General features: G+C 35.1%; 1 protein-coding gene across 4 annotated transcripts in view; it reads left to right on the forward strand.

The window, feature by feature from the left end:
• The window catches only part of GOLGA4 (golgin A4), an 88731-nt gene extending 70763 nt beyond the window's left edge, over positions 1–17968 (forward strand). For 3 of the 4 annotated variants that reach the window (XM_090284498.1, XM_090284500.1, XM_090284499.1), the window contains 4 exons: positions 221–296; positions 3168–3271; positions 8192–8278; positions 17841–17968. In XM_090284498.1, the coding sequence (XP_090140624.1) occupies positions 221–296; positions 3168–3271; positions 8192–8278; positions 17841–17864 (291 nt within the window). In that variant the 3' untranslated portion in view covers positions 17865–17968. Of the gene's footprint in view, positions 1–220; positions 297–3167; positions 3272–8191; positions 8279–15250; positions 15314–17840 lie in introns of all 4 variants that reach the window. The other variant, XM_090284497.1, reaches the window with a different exon arrangement.
• The last annotated feature ends 277 nt before the right edge of the window (positions 17969–18245 follow it).

Here is an 18245-nt window from a genome sequence, read left to right on the forward strand (position 1 = left end):
GAGACACAAAAGCTTTACTTTTGTTAAAGTCCTTTATATATATTTTTTTCTTCCGTTGTCTGTGCTTTTGGTGTCGTATCTGAGAAACCATTTGTTTTCATTTATTTGGCGATACGCAGTTTTCAGCATTAAAAAAACTGAGTGGCTACAGCAGTCCTTTTTCCCCCATATGGTCTCCATGTGAATTTTATGATGCGATTTAAATATTTGCTACTTTTAGATTCACAATTTAGAAGACCGTTTGAAGAAACATGAGAAGAATGTATATGCAACCACTGTGGGGACACCTTACAGAAGTAAGAACGATCTGTCATATGATGTTATCCGTGCTTATCTCTTATTGGTAGATTTATGGATGATTTTTATTTTTCTCTTTGTTAATTTTATTCTTTATAATGAGTGTACCTTCCTTTGTGATTCACCAATAGCAGATGGTTTTAAGGAAAGAATGATGGTAATCTAAAACAAAATTAATGTGTATTTGTTGTTTAAAAATTCAAATAATGCATCAGTGTATAAGGGAAACGGCAAGTTCCCACTTTACTCTCTCCATTCTGCAAATGGACCTAGTTGACAATTTATGTATATTTTTCCAGACTCTTCTGTATGTAATCCACTACATGCACTCATACACATGCAGTTATATATTTTACATGCTTCTGTTTTTTACTATTACAGTAGTGATATAATTACTAAATTTTAAACCAGGATTTAAGGAGAAAATAACTTTGTAAACATTCTTATATGCATGTTGGGGAAGGATGATTTGGAAATAGTATCCTCAACATAAATAATGCGTGCTACTTACAAAGGATTTTAAAGCTGAGCGTGGGTTTTTATGTAGTTGTTCCCTTGAGATAATTTTTCATTCTCAGTTTTACTGCCTTACTGCATTCAGAATACTTTTTATTTTGCTAAATATTTTGTAAAGCTTTCTGCTTTTTCATGGGAGGTACTAGGGCATGAAGCTAAGCCATTTTGCATTCCTTTGTATTTTTGAAAGTGCTTATTGCTATGAAATAACATAAGATACTGCACAGTTCTTAATTAAATTAAATAAGGACTTGCTTTGGATTCTTTCCAAACTGCTTTTCAAAAAGAAGGGAAAACAGATTTGGAAGTTTCCTATGGCTCATTGCAGAGAAGGCTCCCGCTACAAAGCTTGTTTGTCATAGCTAAGCCAGCATATGTGATTCTCAGCATAGGATTGCTGAATCAGTGCTCAGCAGTGCATAGAAACGGTATTAATTCTTTCTGGTAAGCTTCAACTTAAGAATTCCGTACATAATTTTTTTCTCAGTTTTAAGTTGTAAAATGATCATATGTAGTTTATTTAATAAACAACACATATATAATATCAAGTGCCAAGCACTGTTATATAAAATACATTTTGTGTATCAACTTATTTAATCCTCTCAACAAACCAGGTTGTCTGGTTGAATATGCACATTAATCTCTTCACCATGTCGCTTCTTTAAACAGTAAAATGCAGGAAAAAGTAGTAATTGCTTCTCCAGGAAAATAGCTACAAATCAGTAATCTCATGTTTAAAACAATAGAATCAATTGTTTTCTGAAAAGTGAAAAAGGTTGTGAACTTCTGTATTTTATGTCGATCTAGAGCAGTGATTTTTCAGGCGGTGTGCTGCGACTGGCATACTGGTGTGCCACAAGAATTTTTAAAGCATGTGGTACCTGACTGGTCAGGGGCACCGAATTCTTTATCTTTAGATGGTCAAATGAAAAAATGATACCAGCCAAAACAACAAGAGCCGTCCCATGTGAATGAATCAAAGTTATACCAATTATTTTTTTGCCAGATTGGCAAAAAATATATTTTTTGGTGTTTCCCAGAATTTTAGTAATTAGTTTATATGTGTCATGAGATGAAAAAGGTTGAAAACCTTTGATCTAGAAGGATGAAATGTGTTTTTTTGAAGAGGAAATAGTGTATTATTATTATTTAGTTCTTGGTACTCTGTATTTGCAAAGTACGGTTTGAGTGACTTGGTTCTAAAATATATATACTTTTAAAAAATGAAGTAGTCCAAACACACGTACATGCGATGTAAAACCAAGTAAGGAGACTAGTTAGCACCTTGGAATCTGCCATCTAGAACACTGCAGTACCTCTGAGGCTTCTTGTGCTGCTCTTTAATCTTCTATCTCTGTTCTTCCCCCTTGTTCTTATATAATATTACAGCATAAGTACAGTTCCCCTTTGTGGAGGCCCAAAGCCTAGTCTCTGGTTTCTTGAGGAAAAACTCAATATGGGCTTCTACTGTCTAGGCATCCCCAGATTGCCATTTGCCTTCCCGTTAAATCCGTGATTTCATTTCCCTGTGTTCCCCGACACCTTTAGGGATTTCCTGTGATCTCAGAATGTTTCACGCAGCATTTAGATGTTTCTTGATAGCAGAGGACTTTTCAGATTACCTAGTGTGCCATATTCCTGGAAGGGAATGCAAGTATTGCCTTTACATAATGCACAGTTATGAGTTTGTTCGGATTAAAGTTTGTCATAGTGTTACTTCACATATCTGAACTGTATTTGTTCTTTACTTTTAGATTGAAGTAGAGCTTAGCAGATGAACTGTAACTTTTTATGGCAGTCTTTTAAAGATGTGAATCAAAATATTTGAAAACCATTATAATGACATTAATCATGCGTTTTCAAGTTATTTTATTTATCCTGTATTTCAGAAAGTTTTGAAAACTTGATTTAAACTTAGTGCTTTTAGGTTTTGAATACTAGAAAAACTAGAATAATAGTCTGAAATACTAATTTCTTAATAAAATAAAAATGATTGTTAATTTTAATCATTATAGAAGGTGACATATAATATTTAAGAAAACCAGTTTTAAGGAATATTTGTATTCCCTAAGTATAGACTTTTAAAATTGTCATTCCAAAAAGCGGAGGAAGAGGAGAAGGAGGAGGAAAAAATGTGGGAAATAAGGTTACTATAATAATTCTTGCTTTCTTTTACAAGAGAAGGAGACCATGTGGAATGTTTTGTGTATATGCAGTATAATACCATGCAATAGAGTATAACTAGTACAAGAATGATGCATCTCTTTGTTCACTTGCTTTTTAGTTTGTTTTCTAAGTAATAAGTAGTTTATCTAGTTTTGTCTTTACAGTTTGATCTGTTTTTTATTTGACAGGTGGCAACTTGAACCATACTAATGTCTCGCTCTTTGGAGAACCTACTGAGTTTGAGTATTTGCGAAAAGTGCTTTTTGAGTATATGATGGGTCGTGAGACAAAGGTATAAATCATGATGGGCGATTGGCATGTAGCTTAATTTAAAAGGAAATGTATCCCATTTTTAATATGCATATTGATTCTATATGTTTACTATTAATAGACCATACATACTAATAGTAGGCAATAGGTACTTGTATCATTGTTCTTAATTTATAAAAGTTAATTGGCAGATTTTGCTTATATTTCTTACACTTCTAAAATATTAATTAGAAAGGACTGTTGAATGATGGTAAATAGTAAAACTTAAAATTTCATTAACTTAATACTTTGTGAAGCATGTGGCTATTTTATTTTTGACTTCACGTTTTAAAGTTAGGATAATAGATTTTATTTTCATGGCGACTTAAGGACTAATAGTGTGAAAGTATTGGAAATGGTCATAATTAAGAATGACTACTTAGGGATATTTAGAAATATTTTACATTAGTCACTGTAAGAAAATCATTCCTTCACATAAGGAATATTGATCATTTAAAAATTACCACCTCATGTGAGTAATAAAGCTTGGCTGATTTGTGTTTTAGGATGTTAAATTTATTCTGAGGGTACTATCTTATTCTTAATTATATCCCCTACATTGTTATTGGACTTTTGGTAAATATATCTTGAATTGAATGCATTTAGGGAAATTCATGAGTCTTTCCTCAAACACAACTTTTCATTTAAAGCAGTTTCTTGTTTCTGATATTGTTTTAAGTTTTTACCTACATGAACTTATACATTGTCTATACCTTGGTTGAGAATGGGATAATGCGTTTTCTATCCTTAGAAACAATCGGCGTTTTAATTTACGGATCTGTGGGAGTTACTGAGCCATAGGTTGCTAAGCCATTTCAGGAATCGATTTGAAATATATTTAAAACATAAAAAGTAAGGGCATAAGAAAATCTCATAAAAGAATATTATGAATATATGAATTATAGATTCAGCTGAACACTAGATGTTATAGGGCTACAGTCATTTGAGTCCTTGATGTCCATAGAAATCTTATTTTATTGTATCAACTAGTTTTAAATTGAAGTAGTAACAGTGATTCAGTGTCTTTGTTTCCTAAGGTTTTTTTTTTTTTTATTCAAAGGATAGCTAAAACTAACTTTCTCCTCTCTTTTTAAAACAAAGCTAATGAAATGTAACTTTTTCTTATGTCTTTATTGGATAGCAGCCTGTGTTGGAGGTGAGGTAGTTTATGTTACCTTGTTATTGCAGGGAAGGGGGAAAGGCATACCTTTAAAAAAAATGGCCTCATAGAACTTTAGCTACTTTGGTTCATTTGTGACTCAAAAACTATCATCCCAGTGTTGTTGCTAAATAAACTATTTATAACCTTTTCTTGGTTAAATGAGGTGAAGACTAAGAAAAGAAATGAAGAGACTGCCTCAGCCTGTTTCTTTTGGAGGTTGCAAACATATGTGGGATGAGGTCTCTCCAGAGTGTAAGAGCTTCTGAAGAAAGACGCAGCACAAACATAAGATGTCTTCTGGGGCATTGCCTGTTTAGCCAGGTCTAAGCTTGTGTTTTCAGGACTTTGAAGTTAGTTTTAGGGTGTGACTTGGGAGACAGCCAAAAGGGATGTCCTCAAGGCAAGGAGTGCTATCTCTGGTCTTCATCTTCATCATACAGTGTATTTTTCTAGTAACTAAAAATGATGAATAGTCTATTGTTCGGCATTCACATTTTACAGGTAAATATTGAAAATTGGCAGCACATTTACCATTTAATTTACTGCATATTTATTGAACACTTAAAACCTGTGGCTCTTTGTTTATCACCAGGATGGACAGAGAGATGAAATTTGACATCATCCTTAACTTTAAGGAGCTTACCATATACAGGCGCTCCTTGACTTACTTTCAGGGGAGTTACTTCCTGATAAACGCATTGGAAGTAGAAACTATCATGTTGAAAATGCACGTAAAGCACCTAAGCTACTGAACATCACAGCTTCGTCTAGTCTACCTTAAATGTGCTGAGAGCATTTGCATTAGCCTACAGTTGGGCAACGTCATCTAACACAAAGCCTATTTTATAATAAAGTGTTGAATATTTCATGTGATTTATTATGCACATTGCTTTCGCATCATCATAAATTTGAAAAATCATTTTAAGTTGAACCATTGTAAGTCAAGGACCGTCTGTAGTAGGGAAGGGGAGCTGTTCTCAGTTAAGCATAATGTGATGCTTAAGAGAGTCCCGGTGTCTTCATGTCTACTTGTGGGAAGGTCAGGGAAGACATCACGGAGAAGCAGGTGTGTCTACTGAGCTTAAAAGTGGGGTGGGGGGGCGGAGGCTTGGGGAGTGGAGTGACTTAGATTTTGATAGATGTGCTCAGATAGGAGGGAAAGCCTAGACAGAGTGGGTTTTGGAAGACACGTAGTCTGCTTGAGCTGGAACACCGGACCTGTGAGGCGGACGTGACTGCTTTGGGCTGCACAGTGTGGAGAGTCTGGGATGCTTTCAGCTGTGCCTGGTGGTGTTGGGGGAGCCCTGGACGTTTTGAGTAGGGGTTGATGAGGTCAGAGCTGTTTTAAATATATATGTTGCCGATTTGTCCAATTTTTACATATTAATAAAGAATTTGAAGTGAAGACCAGATTATGGCTTTAGAATGAGCCACAGCTCTAGTGTGGCCACTGCAATTTGATCCTCCTCAGCAGTTGTTTCTTGCCTGGCAGGATCTGTGTGTTACCTGCCTGTGTTTCCTCATCTGCCTTTGCACACAGTGTTTTTATTTTATGAGGAAGATGATTATTTTTAAGAGTACACGTAGGACACACATTCTTATGGTATGAAGTAAAAGTAAGCTCCCATTCTTTCTTCTCTTCTTGCACTTTCTTTTTCTTGCGTTTTGGTCCTGATGTTGATACTAAAAGTCAGCCTGTTCTCCTTTCCAGTAGAAATTGTTTCTCATCCTACCTTTTATTGAAGCCTCTCCCTAAAGAATTCTTGGTAACGGAGGCCACTTCTGAACCCGGTGGCTCATTTGAACTTTGCCTGCTGCCAGGGCCTGAAGATGCTGTTTATAGAGTAGATAGTCTTGATTTTTTTCCCGTGGTATGGCAGAGGGCGCGGCTTCTCCAGGGAAGTGTTCTCTGGCGTGCCAGGGAAGCGTGTTAAGCCTTTACTGGGTAATCAGCTGCAGATTCTGATGAAATTGTTGATGAATTTAGAGGTGGGTTTCTCATTGCCGTTGTCTAGAATTGTGCAGAGACACTGGCCACAGTTATTTTGTTTTTTGACAGACATGCTTGTGTATCCTTGTATATGTGGTTTCATAGTGAATATAAGTGGATTTGGGGGTACTTGGAACTTTGTAAGCTATTGAAATTAAATCAATTCTCACAACTGTACATTTCTGAATTTTAAATTTTGGTATTTCCTAAAAACAGCCTTCATAGATAGTATACCAAAAAACATGTAAAATTGCTTCAGAGTGTTAACAAAATATTTACTACTTCATATTTCTCTTGCCATTTCATGCCACATTTATGCTTCATTTTTAGACTTCAGTTTAGCAATATATAAAGGATGAGTGTTTTTGTAAAATGCCTTTGGAATTTTCCAAGAAATTCCAATTCTCCAAGAACTAAGTTTTTTATTTTTATTTTTTAATTTTTTTATTGTTTTGGTGTGAATCCTTTACTTTTTTTTAAATTAAGTATATTTTATTGATTATGTTGTTATAGTAGTTCCAACTAAGTTGTTTTAAATGGTATTTTTTTTAAAATCATCAAAATGGCAGAGGCAAAAAATAAAAAGAAAGATGGGGGCTGAAACTAAAGTCTTGCTGTGTTTGGGTTTGTGTATTAGTTGATCTCTTAGTTCAAATAAGTATTAGAAATATGTCAAGTGCCTTGCCTAGGCTTAGCGCTTGCTAGGAATCTTTAAAATGTTAATTTATTTACTTCCTGGAAATAATTATACTTTTTTTCTAATGATGGGAGTTTCCAAAATTTTTGGTTAACTCTTACTGTGTCACCTGGTCGATCCTCAATGACCTTTTCTGGTCTGCCCCTCCCCCCCCCGCCCCCAAGACCACCACACATACAGTCTGTGTGACCATGAACAAGGAATGCTAGATAGAATCAGTTCTCCGGGTGATCCTCCCCTTCTCTGTAGGAATCCCCAGGAGAGCACGAGCACCAGAATTTGTATGTAAGCTCTTAACTTGTTGTCCTACTTATTTCCTAAGTGGTATCTTCTTTCCTCTCTGTCTCCCTCAAACATCTCATCTTGATACAAAATAGGGAATTTCAGCCTTTGAGGAGAATTTTCCACGAGCTTATGGGTGACAGTCTGACTTACGGTATATTTATTTAGATCTGCACAATTTATGATCTTGTTTTGCAAGCCACCATGTGTAATGTTTGATTCATCATGTTTTCTACCAAACAAAACATCTTGTGTTTATTTAAAATGTAATTTGTATTTCTATTAGGTTAATGTGCTGCATGTCTTAAAAATACCTACTAAGCATGTTCATGTTCATGCAGTAGCCCATGTTTATGAGATATATGATGTGATTTAGTTAAAGCTGAACTTGGGAGTATCTAATTCTGATTATTCAGAGCATGTGTTTTGGCTATCCATCACTTAGTAGATAGATTTCTACAAATAAAAAGCCTTATAAAATGTGTAATAAAGTTTCATCTTAATAAGAAAAAGGGCCAAGTGCATTAGAACTTTATATAGCTTCATGCTATTGTAAATGCATCTTCTTAAAATAATATCAACCAGACATTGTGAGGACTCTTTAAAATTCTAGAGCTGGCTATTATTTCCTTGACTGATACCTTCACATCATACTTCTTTGGTTGTGGCTTCCATTGAGACCACTAAAGAATTTCACCAGCAGAACATGTCAGAGTGGGTTGATACTTCTGCTCTCATATCTATTAGTGATCATCTCTTACTTTTCTTGTAGACCATGGCAAAAGTTATAACCACTGTACTGAAGTTCCCCGATGATCAGACTCAGAAAATTTTGGAAAGAGAAGATGCTCGATTAACGGTAAGCTTTAAAAGTAGGTTACGAATAGAAGATGACTTTATATTTACATTCTGGCTCATTTACCAGGACTTTGAGTTGGTAAAAAAAATTAAACTTTTTTACTTTTATTATAATATGGCCTAGAAAATGAAAATGAATGCATAGTAAGAAAATTTAACTTAGGGCAAATATGAATGGGTGCCCTCAAGGAAGAACAGTCTTATTTAATAGTGTATATGAGGTTGACTCCCATATATGCTATATGGGATTTCCAGAATTGGGCTATTTGTGGAAAGGATAGAAAAGGCATTTATTCTGGTATATCCTGTAAGTATATCATGATGTTTTATATATTACAATTCTTCATTCTACTTCAGTTGATTTTCAAATATACAATAATCCTGAGTGAAAGAATTTTAAGTGTTTTCGAGCTTTTGACATACCTACAAAGGAAATGTAGATAACTGAATTACTAGAAACCTTTGTGTGAAGTCAGCTGTGATTAAAATAAACAAATGCATGACTTCATAAATTATGCATAATTCTCTGTACCTAACTACTGTACCAGTAGTTCAGAAGATCCAGTGAAAGCAGAGTGAAACTCGTGAAGTTTTGTGTCTTGCCCTGGGCTTTTCTTTCTGCTTCCTTTTCTTTTCTTGCTATTAGCCTGCAGTACCCTCCATATTTTCCCCTCAATTTCTTTACCTATTTCATGATCTCAGTGCTGCTCTTCTCTTCTCTCCTCATTAAAGCAAGAAAAGATCTTCTCCTTAGTGATAGGTTAGCCCGTGTTCAGGTATCTCCAGTAAAAAGGACTGAGCCCGTTAGCATCCCATCTTATCTAGACAGACTGTGTGTCTTAGAAAAGTTCTTGCTTAGCTTGAGCTGAAATCTCCCTTTCTGTAGTGGTCACCAGTTGGTTCTAACCCATGGAACCAAACCAAAAATCTGGAGATAGCCTAGATGAAGACTTTTCTGTTTCAGGCTAAACACTCCCAACATGTCTCAGCCATTTAAGAAATTCCTTTCCTCTGACCCATTGTGCAGGGTCAGTCCTGAAAGCATCCCAGGCGTATTCTGATGTCCTGGCTTCCTCTGAGGCCACCCCAGCATCCCGGATCTTTGTTCCAATACTCCATTGTATATTGTATTACAGACCTACTATATATTTTCTGGGACAATTGCAGTTATTTTGGTTAGCGTTTGTTTTTTGTGAAGCATTCCTTCTCCATATTTGGTGGCCTGAAAATCATTGCTATTCCTCTGTAGTTATTTCTTGTTATAAATATTTTTGATAAAGAAGTATGTCACTATAATGTATGTTCTTTGTGAACAGAGAGAATGCTGTTTTAAATTTTAGTGAACATTAATTTTATAACTATGCAGTAACTCAGTAGATATTTTTCTCTTCACTGAGTAAAACAACTGTGTCTTTGTGAAAATAAAAATCTCCAGTGCTATCATTATGGTCAAGTCTAAGAAAATGTTTTTAAATGACATAAAAAAACTTTTATTATCTTTGTTCATTCTCCCATGGTCTCTTTATTGTCTTAATGTTGGAGAATGGCAAACTCTTTTCTTTCTGTTGGGCTACATTTTATCAGGGTTTACTCTACAGTACAGATTCATCCCAAGTTTACCGCTTGGCAAGTGTGTGGGAAACACTCCTCTTCACCCCGTGTACACCTGCGTCTCAGCATGGTTGGCTTTGAGGGAAACTAATTGAATTGATACATGTAAATAGTGGACCATGTAAAACATTTTCAAGCAGACATAAAAGGTTTTTTTTTTTTTAAAGTGTAACTAAAAGTAAATTTTTGGAAAACATTACATTTATTTCTGAGTAAAGTAGAGTTCATTTTAGATAGGGATGAAAGGATGGTTGATCCTTCCTGAAATGACCCTCCCTTATCCCAGAGGCTGACCTGTTCAGAAGGAAAGCCCCATTCCACTACGACTTTAAGCAATCTCACCCATTGTTATCTTTTTCTTCCTTTTTTTTTTTTTTAAAGAAATAAGGTCTTTAATTTATTTGTTTATTTATTTTTAGAGAGAGAGGAAAGGAGAAAGAGAGGGAGAGAAACATCACTGTGTGGTTGCCTCTCACTTGCGCTCCCAACTGGGGACCTGACATGCAACCTAATCATGTGCCCTGTCTAGGAATTGAACCAGCAACACTTGGCTTGCAGGCCGACGCTCAATCCACTATTTTTTTCTTTCTTTCTTTTTTTTAAACTTCGAGAGCGTGTTTTTAATACTGGGACAGTGAAACAAGGAAAGGTTTAGGGTAGAAGAAGCAACAAGAGAGAGCCCAGGCGGGGCTGCTTTGGCTCTCTAGGAAGTCAGAGAAAAGAGGCCTTGGAGGCAGGTTCAGGGTTTAGCCTGGGATGAACTGCCACTGCCCGTTGCTCCCCTGGTTGCAAGTCTTGTGGGGACCTATAGAGTTTAGGAGGGAAAAGTAAAGCTCCACGCCTGTGCGGGAAGAAAGGTGTGGGCGTGCTCCCGAGAGGGAGTGCGCACCCCAGTATTATTTTTTGCTTAGTGAATGAATTCAGTCAATAATTACCTAATCTTCTACTTGCGGTGACTATAGAAAAATTGAAGATATGGGAGATATTTTAGAGGTAAGAGGTACTATCCATCCATTCATAAATGAATAAAAGATATACCTAAATAATATAATTCAAATAATAAAAATAAATGCTTAGGAAATGTGAAATAACCTATAATGAATATAAAGAGGACTTATAAATCAACTTGAGTCACCTTTTGTCAGTGTAAGGAGATTCTTGGTACTGGATGGAGTGACTCATGATGATTGTGCCTTTGATGGAAAGTTAATCATTGATGATCGAGAAAGTTGGAGCAAGAAGCAGATATGCCTTAAGATTACTATCATTCATAAAGTGAGCAATAAAAAATAACTGTCTTTGAACAAGCCTCTTGAAGAAATTTCAACTAATTTTATACCCTTGTCAGTGAAATGTAGCGGATTGCAACACAACACTGAAGAGAACAGTGGCTTCTTTTTTTCCAATAGAGAGGTAGATAAGGTAACCAGCAGAAAGGTGCATACATATCTTTTCAATGCCATTATGTAAAATCTCTTTCCAATAGAAGGATATGTAAGTGTGTTTAAAGCAGAGCTTTTTAAAGTCTGTTAAATCATCATTTAAATCTATTTAACTGTAGTCACGTTAGCTTTAAATGTATGTTCCCAATGAATCTATTCTGTAATTTGATGTAAATGTGGAACTATAAGTTTTTCTTCTGTTAAAATCAGCAACCATGAGTGTTTTGGTATTTTAGCTTTGGGGACTGAAAAACTGGTGTAAGTAAACCCTAAACAAACCCTAAACACCTGTGGAACTTTACTGTTCGCAAATACAGTGACCCCTCACTTATCGCGGGTGTTATGTTCTAGACCCCCCCCGCCCCCCCGCAGTAGGTGGAAATCTGCGAAGTAGGAACCTTATGTTTATTTCAGTATTTATATCTATTTTAAGGCTTTATAAACCCATCCCACACACTTATAAACAGTTCCCAGTCCCTTATTAACCTTACCCACTCCCTTATTAACCTTTTCCACACTTTTATAAACACTACTTATGTTCTTAAACATATTCTACACTCTTAAACCTACGTAACTTTAACAACATACGTACACAGTACCGCAAAATCCCGTGATATAGCGGAAAATCCGCGATAAATAATTAAATAAAATATTTTTAAAAATCCCGCGATACAGCGAGGCCGCGATAGGTGAACTGCCATATAGAGAGGGACTGTATTTGGGATGCTTGAGAGAGAGGGTGGATTGCACTCTGTGCCCTTGGAGCAGCCAGGCAGCATTTGCGTTGTTCATCAGATATTACAGGAGGAATGCGTTCTGGAAGCTCTGCTTTGCGATTCTGACATTATACATTGGTTTTATGGCATCGATCAAAAGCTTTCCGTGACTGCTGGTCAGGTGTTTTTCATATATCCCTTCTTCACCATATCTCCCCTCCCCCAGTGAGCTTTATACTCTGATTGAAAAACCCCATTATAGAGTAACAGTCATTATCTAATAAGTGGTTTCAGAGTTTAACCTCATCCCAAGAATATATTACATGAGAAATCATTATCTGTTAAGGATGAGTAAATTATGGAGCATAATTAAAGTTCGGTTTGAGGGTCATGGTGTGTAGAGAAGGAATCCTAGTCCTTCACTGACCTATTGTGGAAATTAGGGCCAGTTTCTTCACAGGGCTCGCATCATCTTGCTAGGTGTGTTAGGGACCAGGGCGTAGTGCCTGTGCCCTGCTTTTGTGTTAACGGCAGGGGTGGTAGGGATGGTTACCTAGGCCACCATGTAGCAATGTATAGAACTCGTCTTTCCTGGAGCATGAGACTTGGGAAGGTGAACTAATAATTAACGTGTTTAAGATAAATCATCGAAGACCTCAGTAGGACAGCCAGGTCATTTTGGAGGAGCGTGACGAGCTCAAAAAATTTCCACACCTCCACTTGGACCACCTTGTAATGTCAGCCCCTAGCAGCGTTGCTGTGGTGGGAGCCTGCACCCTAGCAGCTCAGCCTCTGGTGTGGCTTTGAGCAAACACTGTTGATAGTTCTGGCCCCCTTTGGTCAAACGAGAGTGTGGGTTAGTCTATCCCTAAGGTTTCTTTCCCTCCAAAGTAGTAAACTTTTTGTAAATTTTGAAGTTTTAGATTTGTTTCAAGTGGAAAACATTGCCTTCCATACAGCAGACAGCAGTTAAAAAGAAAATGCACATATCAAATGTGCACATACCTTTGTCTCCCTAGGACAGCCATGTTCTTCCTCTCAGTTTTTAGCTTATTGTTCCTTTTTTTTCACTTTGTGATGGTTTAGGTAGGTTAGATGGCCAGAGTAGACGGGACGTTTGCATGAATACAGATATCTTTGGCTTGTCTAATTGTTTTTTGCTTAATAAAACTGCCCTAGAAGTACATCATCAGAGTTTTTTTTCCCAAGGAGAATGTTAGAATAATTTCATTGAGAAAGTTTATTTATTCATTAATAAAGTATAGTTGACATATAGTATTATAGAAAGTTTATTTTAAACAGCTAAGTCACCTCTAGGAATTGAAAAGGTTTTTTTATTTAAAAATCTCTTAAAAAGTATTTTTATAAATACATTCTTCTCTATAGAGTGCTAGCAAACTTAATGACACATTTAATGGAGATGGCTATTTTCTTGATGACTCCATTAAAATAAATTTTTTTTCTTGATTAAGAAAGTTTGCTTATTTTCTTTCCTCATCTACTCTAGTCATTTTAAAAGATTTGTCTTCTCTTGACTTTGTTTTGATGCAGATCTTTTGCTTTCTGTCAAGTTCTTGATTAGTCCTTGCCTTAGACTGGTCTTGTACTTCAGTTATCTTTCTCTCATCTCTCCCTTTGGCTGGAATTTTAAATATCTCCTCTGAATTAACAAAATTATCAGAGCTTTTCCACATTGTTAGGTACAAATCGCTCCTATTCCAGCAGAGGTTTATTTTTCCCTTTGTATAGTCTCAGTAGATGCCTGCAAGGTGGACTCAGGAAACAAATGTAAGTAAAATTGATGCACAGTGAAAGATACTATAGGTGCAAAATACAGATTTGTTACCTTACAAGTAGTTTTGACTTTTTTTTTTTTTTTAGAATTACATAGTAAGTGATCATTGTCAAAACTCACTGCAAACAGTTCAGAAACATTGCACAGAAAGTGAGGTCTTTATGATCTTCAGCCTCCCAGCTGTTTCCATCATGCCAAGATCGTCTTTGTTAATTGTGTGGGGAATATCCCCAGGTTTTCTAAGCTTTATTAATATATTACTAATTAGTCTTTTGTCGCTTAATTATTTTACTTTATAAAAATGAGAGCATGAAGCAGCTTGCTTTTTTCACTTATATTTTTATATTATGCCACCTCATTACAAATAGATCTACCTCATTCTTTTTAATGGCTGATTATATGATTATATGGATGTTCTACAACTTAGCTCACCAGTTTCCTGTTCATGGACACTTAGGTGGTTTCCAGTTTTTCTGTACTTAGGAACATAGACACAGGAGAACATTCATATACATATATTTTGAAGTTTTCCAATAGGATAGTAACCTTACTGTGTTGTGTGTGTTACAAATGTTATTTTTTACTTTGCTTTTTGATTTTGCTGTTTTTTACTAACTCCACATTAAATATAAAAAGTAAATGATACTTCTGAGGTTGCTCAAATTATCCAAGAATAGACTCAGATTTTATAAATAACACCTTTATTATTATTATTACTTTTTTGCTGATACTATTTTAAAGCAAACTAGGAAGCTAATTAGTAATCTTGGATTATGACCATCTTGAAACAGGACATAGAATTTATTTAAGGTTTCTGCATTAAAAACTGTGTTTGAAATTGCATCCCTCTGAGTGGAAATTTGGGGTGGGTCATCATTTCTGAAACCACTTCTGATGTACTATTGAATTACAAGGGAACTTATTCAGTGATAAAATTAACATATTTTAGGAGTGACAATATGACATTTAGATACACTGTGTCATATTTATCAACATTTTCCCATAATGTTTTGATGGTCAGTTGAGATTATGTAAATAAAATTTGAATGTGTACTTTAATGGAATTATGAAAGAAATCTTTTTATAAAGCAAGTAATCATAATTATTTAAGCATGTAAATATATACTTAAGGTGTGAAGTACATCTTTAAATATTAAATAATTAAATTCAAAAATTAAAGTTACAAGTAAAATCTCAGCTACATAGTGTTACGTTTACTTAGGATAGGAGGGAGGTATTATATAGATTCCTTATAATTTGCCTATACTTCCTTGATTTGGGGAAATTTGAGAAAAATTTAAGTACAATTTGTTTAATCCTTTGAAGTTCATATACACATATAGTCTGTGTGTTAATATATTAAGTCTTAAAACTAACCCAATAAGCTTTTTTTCTTCCTGGCTCTGTAGTACACTTCACCTCGCAGTGGTATCTTCTGAGTAAACCATCATTCTGTGCTTAGTTAGCATGTGGTGAGTGAAGAATCATGTCTTGTGTCTTCTGTGCAAAAATCAAATGTGTTGCATGATACTAACCATTGTGCTGGAATTCTTTTGCTTTTTTGCTTAATGAAATATATGATTTTGCTATGGGTTAATAAAGGTATCTTTCATTAATTCTGTTTTATAGATTAATAATAATTAGATTAATAATCACTACTACCAGTATGATTATGTAATTTTGGGAAATTTTAGTTCTTTAAATAGTACTTGGAAGTTCTTTAAATTGCTCTTTGAAATCTTGTTAAAGAATCAAAAAAATATTTATGTATTTTCTATTCTTTTTAGTTTTTTATTTCCCAAGAATGTTCTTTGAAGTCAGTAAAGATTGTGAGAGAGAAACAAAAAATCATTTTCTAGGTAAAAGTAAAGTGATATATTTCACACCAGAATTTAAAATATTATTGTAAAGTCTACTTAGAGTCAAGGCTAATCTGAAATAATGAAAACTAGTTAAGTTCTCTTAAAAATAAATGCAGGGTTTTTTTGCTTTTGTGTTTTTAAACTCCCTGGGGTCATACAGTTATACAAATAACACATTTGTCCTGAGGAGACCGGGAGGCAGCCTGTTTTAATTGAAGGTGGCTATTCCTATTTACATTATTACAATATAGTGGAGGCATCTAAAATATTTCAAAGCAGTTGACTGTCTTCACTATTTAAACACCCCTCCAAATCACCTCCAGATATTATTCATGCTATTACCTTGATTTGATTTTGCACCCCGTAAACATTTAGGGTACATTTTTACCTCAGACTTTGATAGAATTTTTACAAATCACAAATGACCTGGATCACAATTGATAGAGTTTAATTATAAAAGATTCTTTGTGGTTGTTAATTCAGCTAATATTCAGCTAATAGGATCAAGGTTTAAACTGCCAATATACGGCATTTTAAAAATCTTTTAGCTTTAAAAATACTTTATGCCTACATTCGAGTCTCATTTTGATCTTAATATACATCAATTAACTTGCCTTAGTGATTACCTGGAATTATCTTTAGTCATGTAAATCCCATATCAAACTCAGTAGTTGTAAATTTTCCTTTTTTAATAATATAAATATGGCATCATGCTTGTTTTTATATTATTGCACTTAAATATTGTCATTAATTGTTGGAAGTGATTACTATATAGCATTTCTGTGGACTGATTAATTGACTCTCTCCTCAGTTTTTAGGTTGAAAGTTTTTAAGCATAAGATTTGCAAAAATGGTACAACACACACATATATACCTTCACCTGTATTTACCAGTTATTAACATTTTGTCAGATTTTTTACTCTCACTCTTGCTCTTTCTTTCCGTGTGTATTTCCCTCTGTAACTTTTGACTTGCTTGCAAACATCAACTAAATATTTTAGCAAATACCTTTAAGAACAAGGGCTTTTTTGACATACTCATAATACAATAATCACAGGAAATTTAATATTAACATAATACTATTGTCTAGTATATGGTAAATATTTACATCTTTGCATTTTCCAAATAACATCTTTCATAATTTTTTAAATTCCAGGATCTATTCCATGATTGCACATTACAGTTTATTGTCATGTTTTTCTAGCCTCTCCTTTAAGCTAGAAAACTTCTCCTAGCTTTTCTGTCTCTCATGACATTGACATTACACAGCATTATTGCATGAATTTCTTCCCACAACAGCTCAAACTAAGGTTTTGAAATAGTAACTGACGAGGGAATTTAAATATAACAGGTTTCTTCTTGTCTAGATTCCTAGGGCCAGCATGATTGTTGAGCCAGTTTTATAAATAATGTACTCTTGGCAGTACACCATACGTAGTGGATTATATTCATTTAGAAACAGATATGATTTTAAAACTTTCTCTTCCCACTAAACATATGAACGTTTGTCTGTATTAATATTATTCAGTAATTTATTTTTATGGCATTTTTTAAAACCTCACACTACCTGACTACAAGCTTTTCGCATTTTAATCAGAGAAACCTTATTAGGAAGGTTTAGCATCATTTCTCATAACGTTTTAAGTGTTTAAAATTAAGTTTGTGAATTTCAGAGGAGACGCAGCTTTTGACACCAAAATGCTGTCTGTCCTCTGCGGCCAGCTTATCACCCTGCAGAACTGCCACACGCAGGAAAAGCAACACACTAGGGAAAGGGAGGCACCTTTCTCCCCTTTACGTCCAGTCCGAATTGCTGCGTCACAGAGAGTCTGCCAGGTCGGCGTGTTTGCCTGGCTTTCTCTAATTACGACTCGATAGCATTCAGTATACGGTGAAGGGTTACAATTTCAGTGTCACTAGAAAATACTGTTTTTCAGGATTGCTGACTCTGGGTCAGATCATTCCAAGAACTTTGATTTTTAGATTTCTGTAGGATTTAATACTTAGAATATTTCTACTTCACTCCCCAGGTCATAGAATATAATTTAATTTTAACTTGAGACAATCAATCTCCCAGAAAGTTGGCTTTAAAGGTTTTTTCTTTTTCCTTTATCCTCTTTTCCTTTTCGTGTTCCAGTCATGGCTTCGATCTTCATCTTGAAGAAACGAGGAGAGTCACGCTGGGAAAGGTTGGAAAGCTGCGCATTGCTGCTCTTTGAGGGAGAAGCTGTCGCTCGGGCTCTGCGTGGAGCCAAAAGACCGAGGAAAACCCGGCGTTGGCCTGCAGACACGGCGCAGACGGCCTTTAACAGAGGTTGCATCAGGGGAGAAATGCTGATAGCTTTTTTCTTTTTTCTTTTTTGGTTGGGAAGAATTTTATGTTTAAAAATTTTTAAATGACTTAACCTGATTTATGGGCTCACTTAATTAAGTTCCTTTCTTCCATCCTTGTTGTCCCCCTTTTGAAAGAATGTCTTGCCTTTTCTATTTATTTTTAGGGTGATTTTTTAAAAAGACTTGTGCAATACATTTTGAGGTGAAA

The sequence above is a fragment of the Furipterus horrens genome, unplaced genomic scaffold, assembly GCF_987537825.1.
Source record: "Furipterus horrens unplaced genomic scaffold, mFurHor1.1.pri manual_scaffold_7, whole genome shotgun sequence".
NCBI classification, from domain to species: Eukaryota; Metazoa; Chordata; class Mammalia; order Chiroptera; family Furipteridae; genus Furipterus; species Furipterus horrens.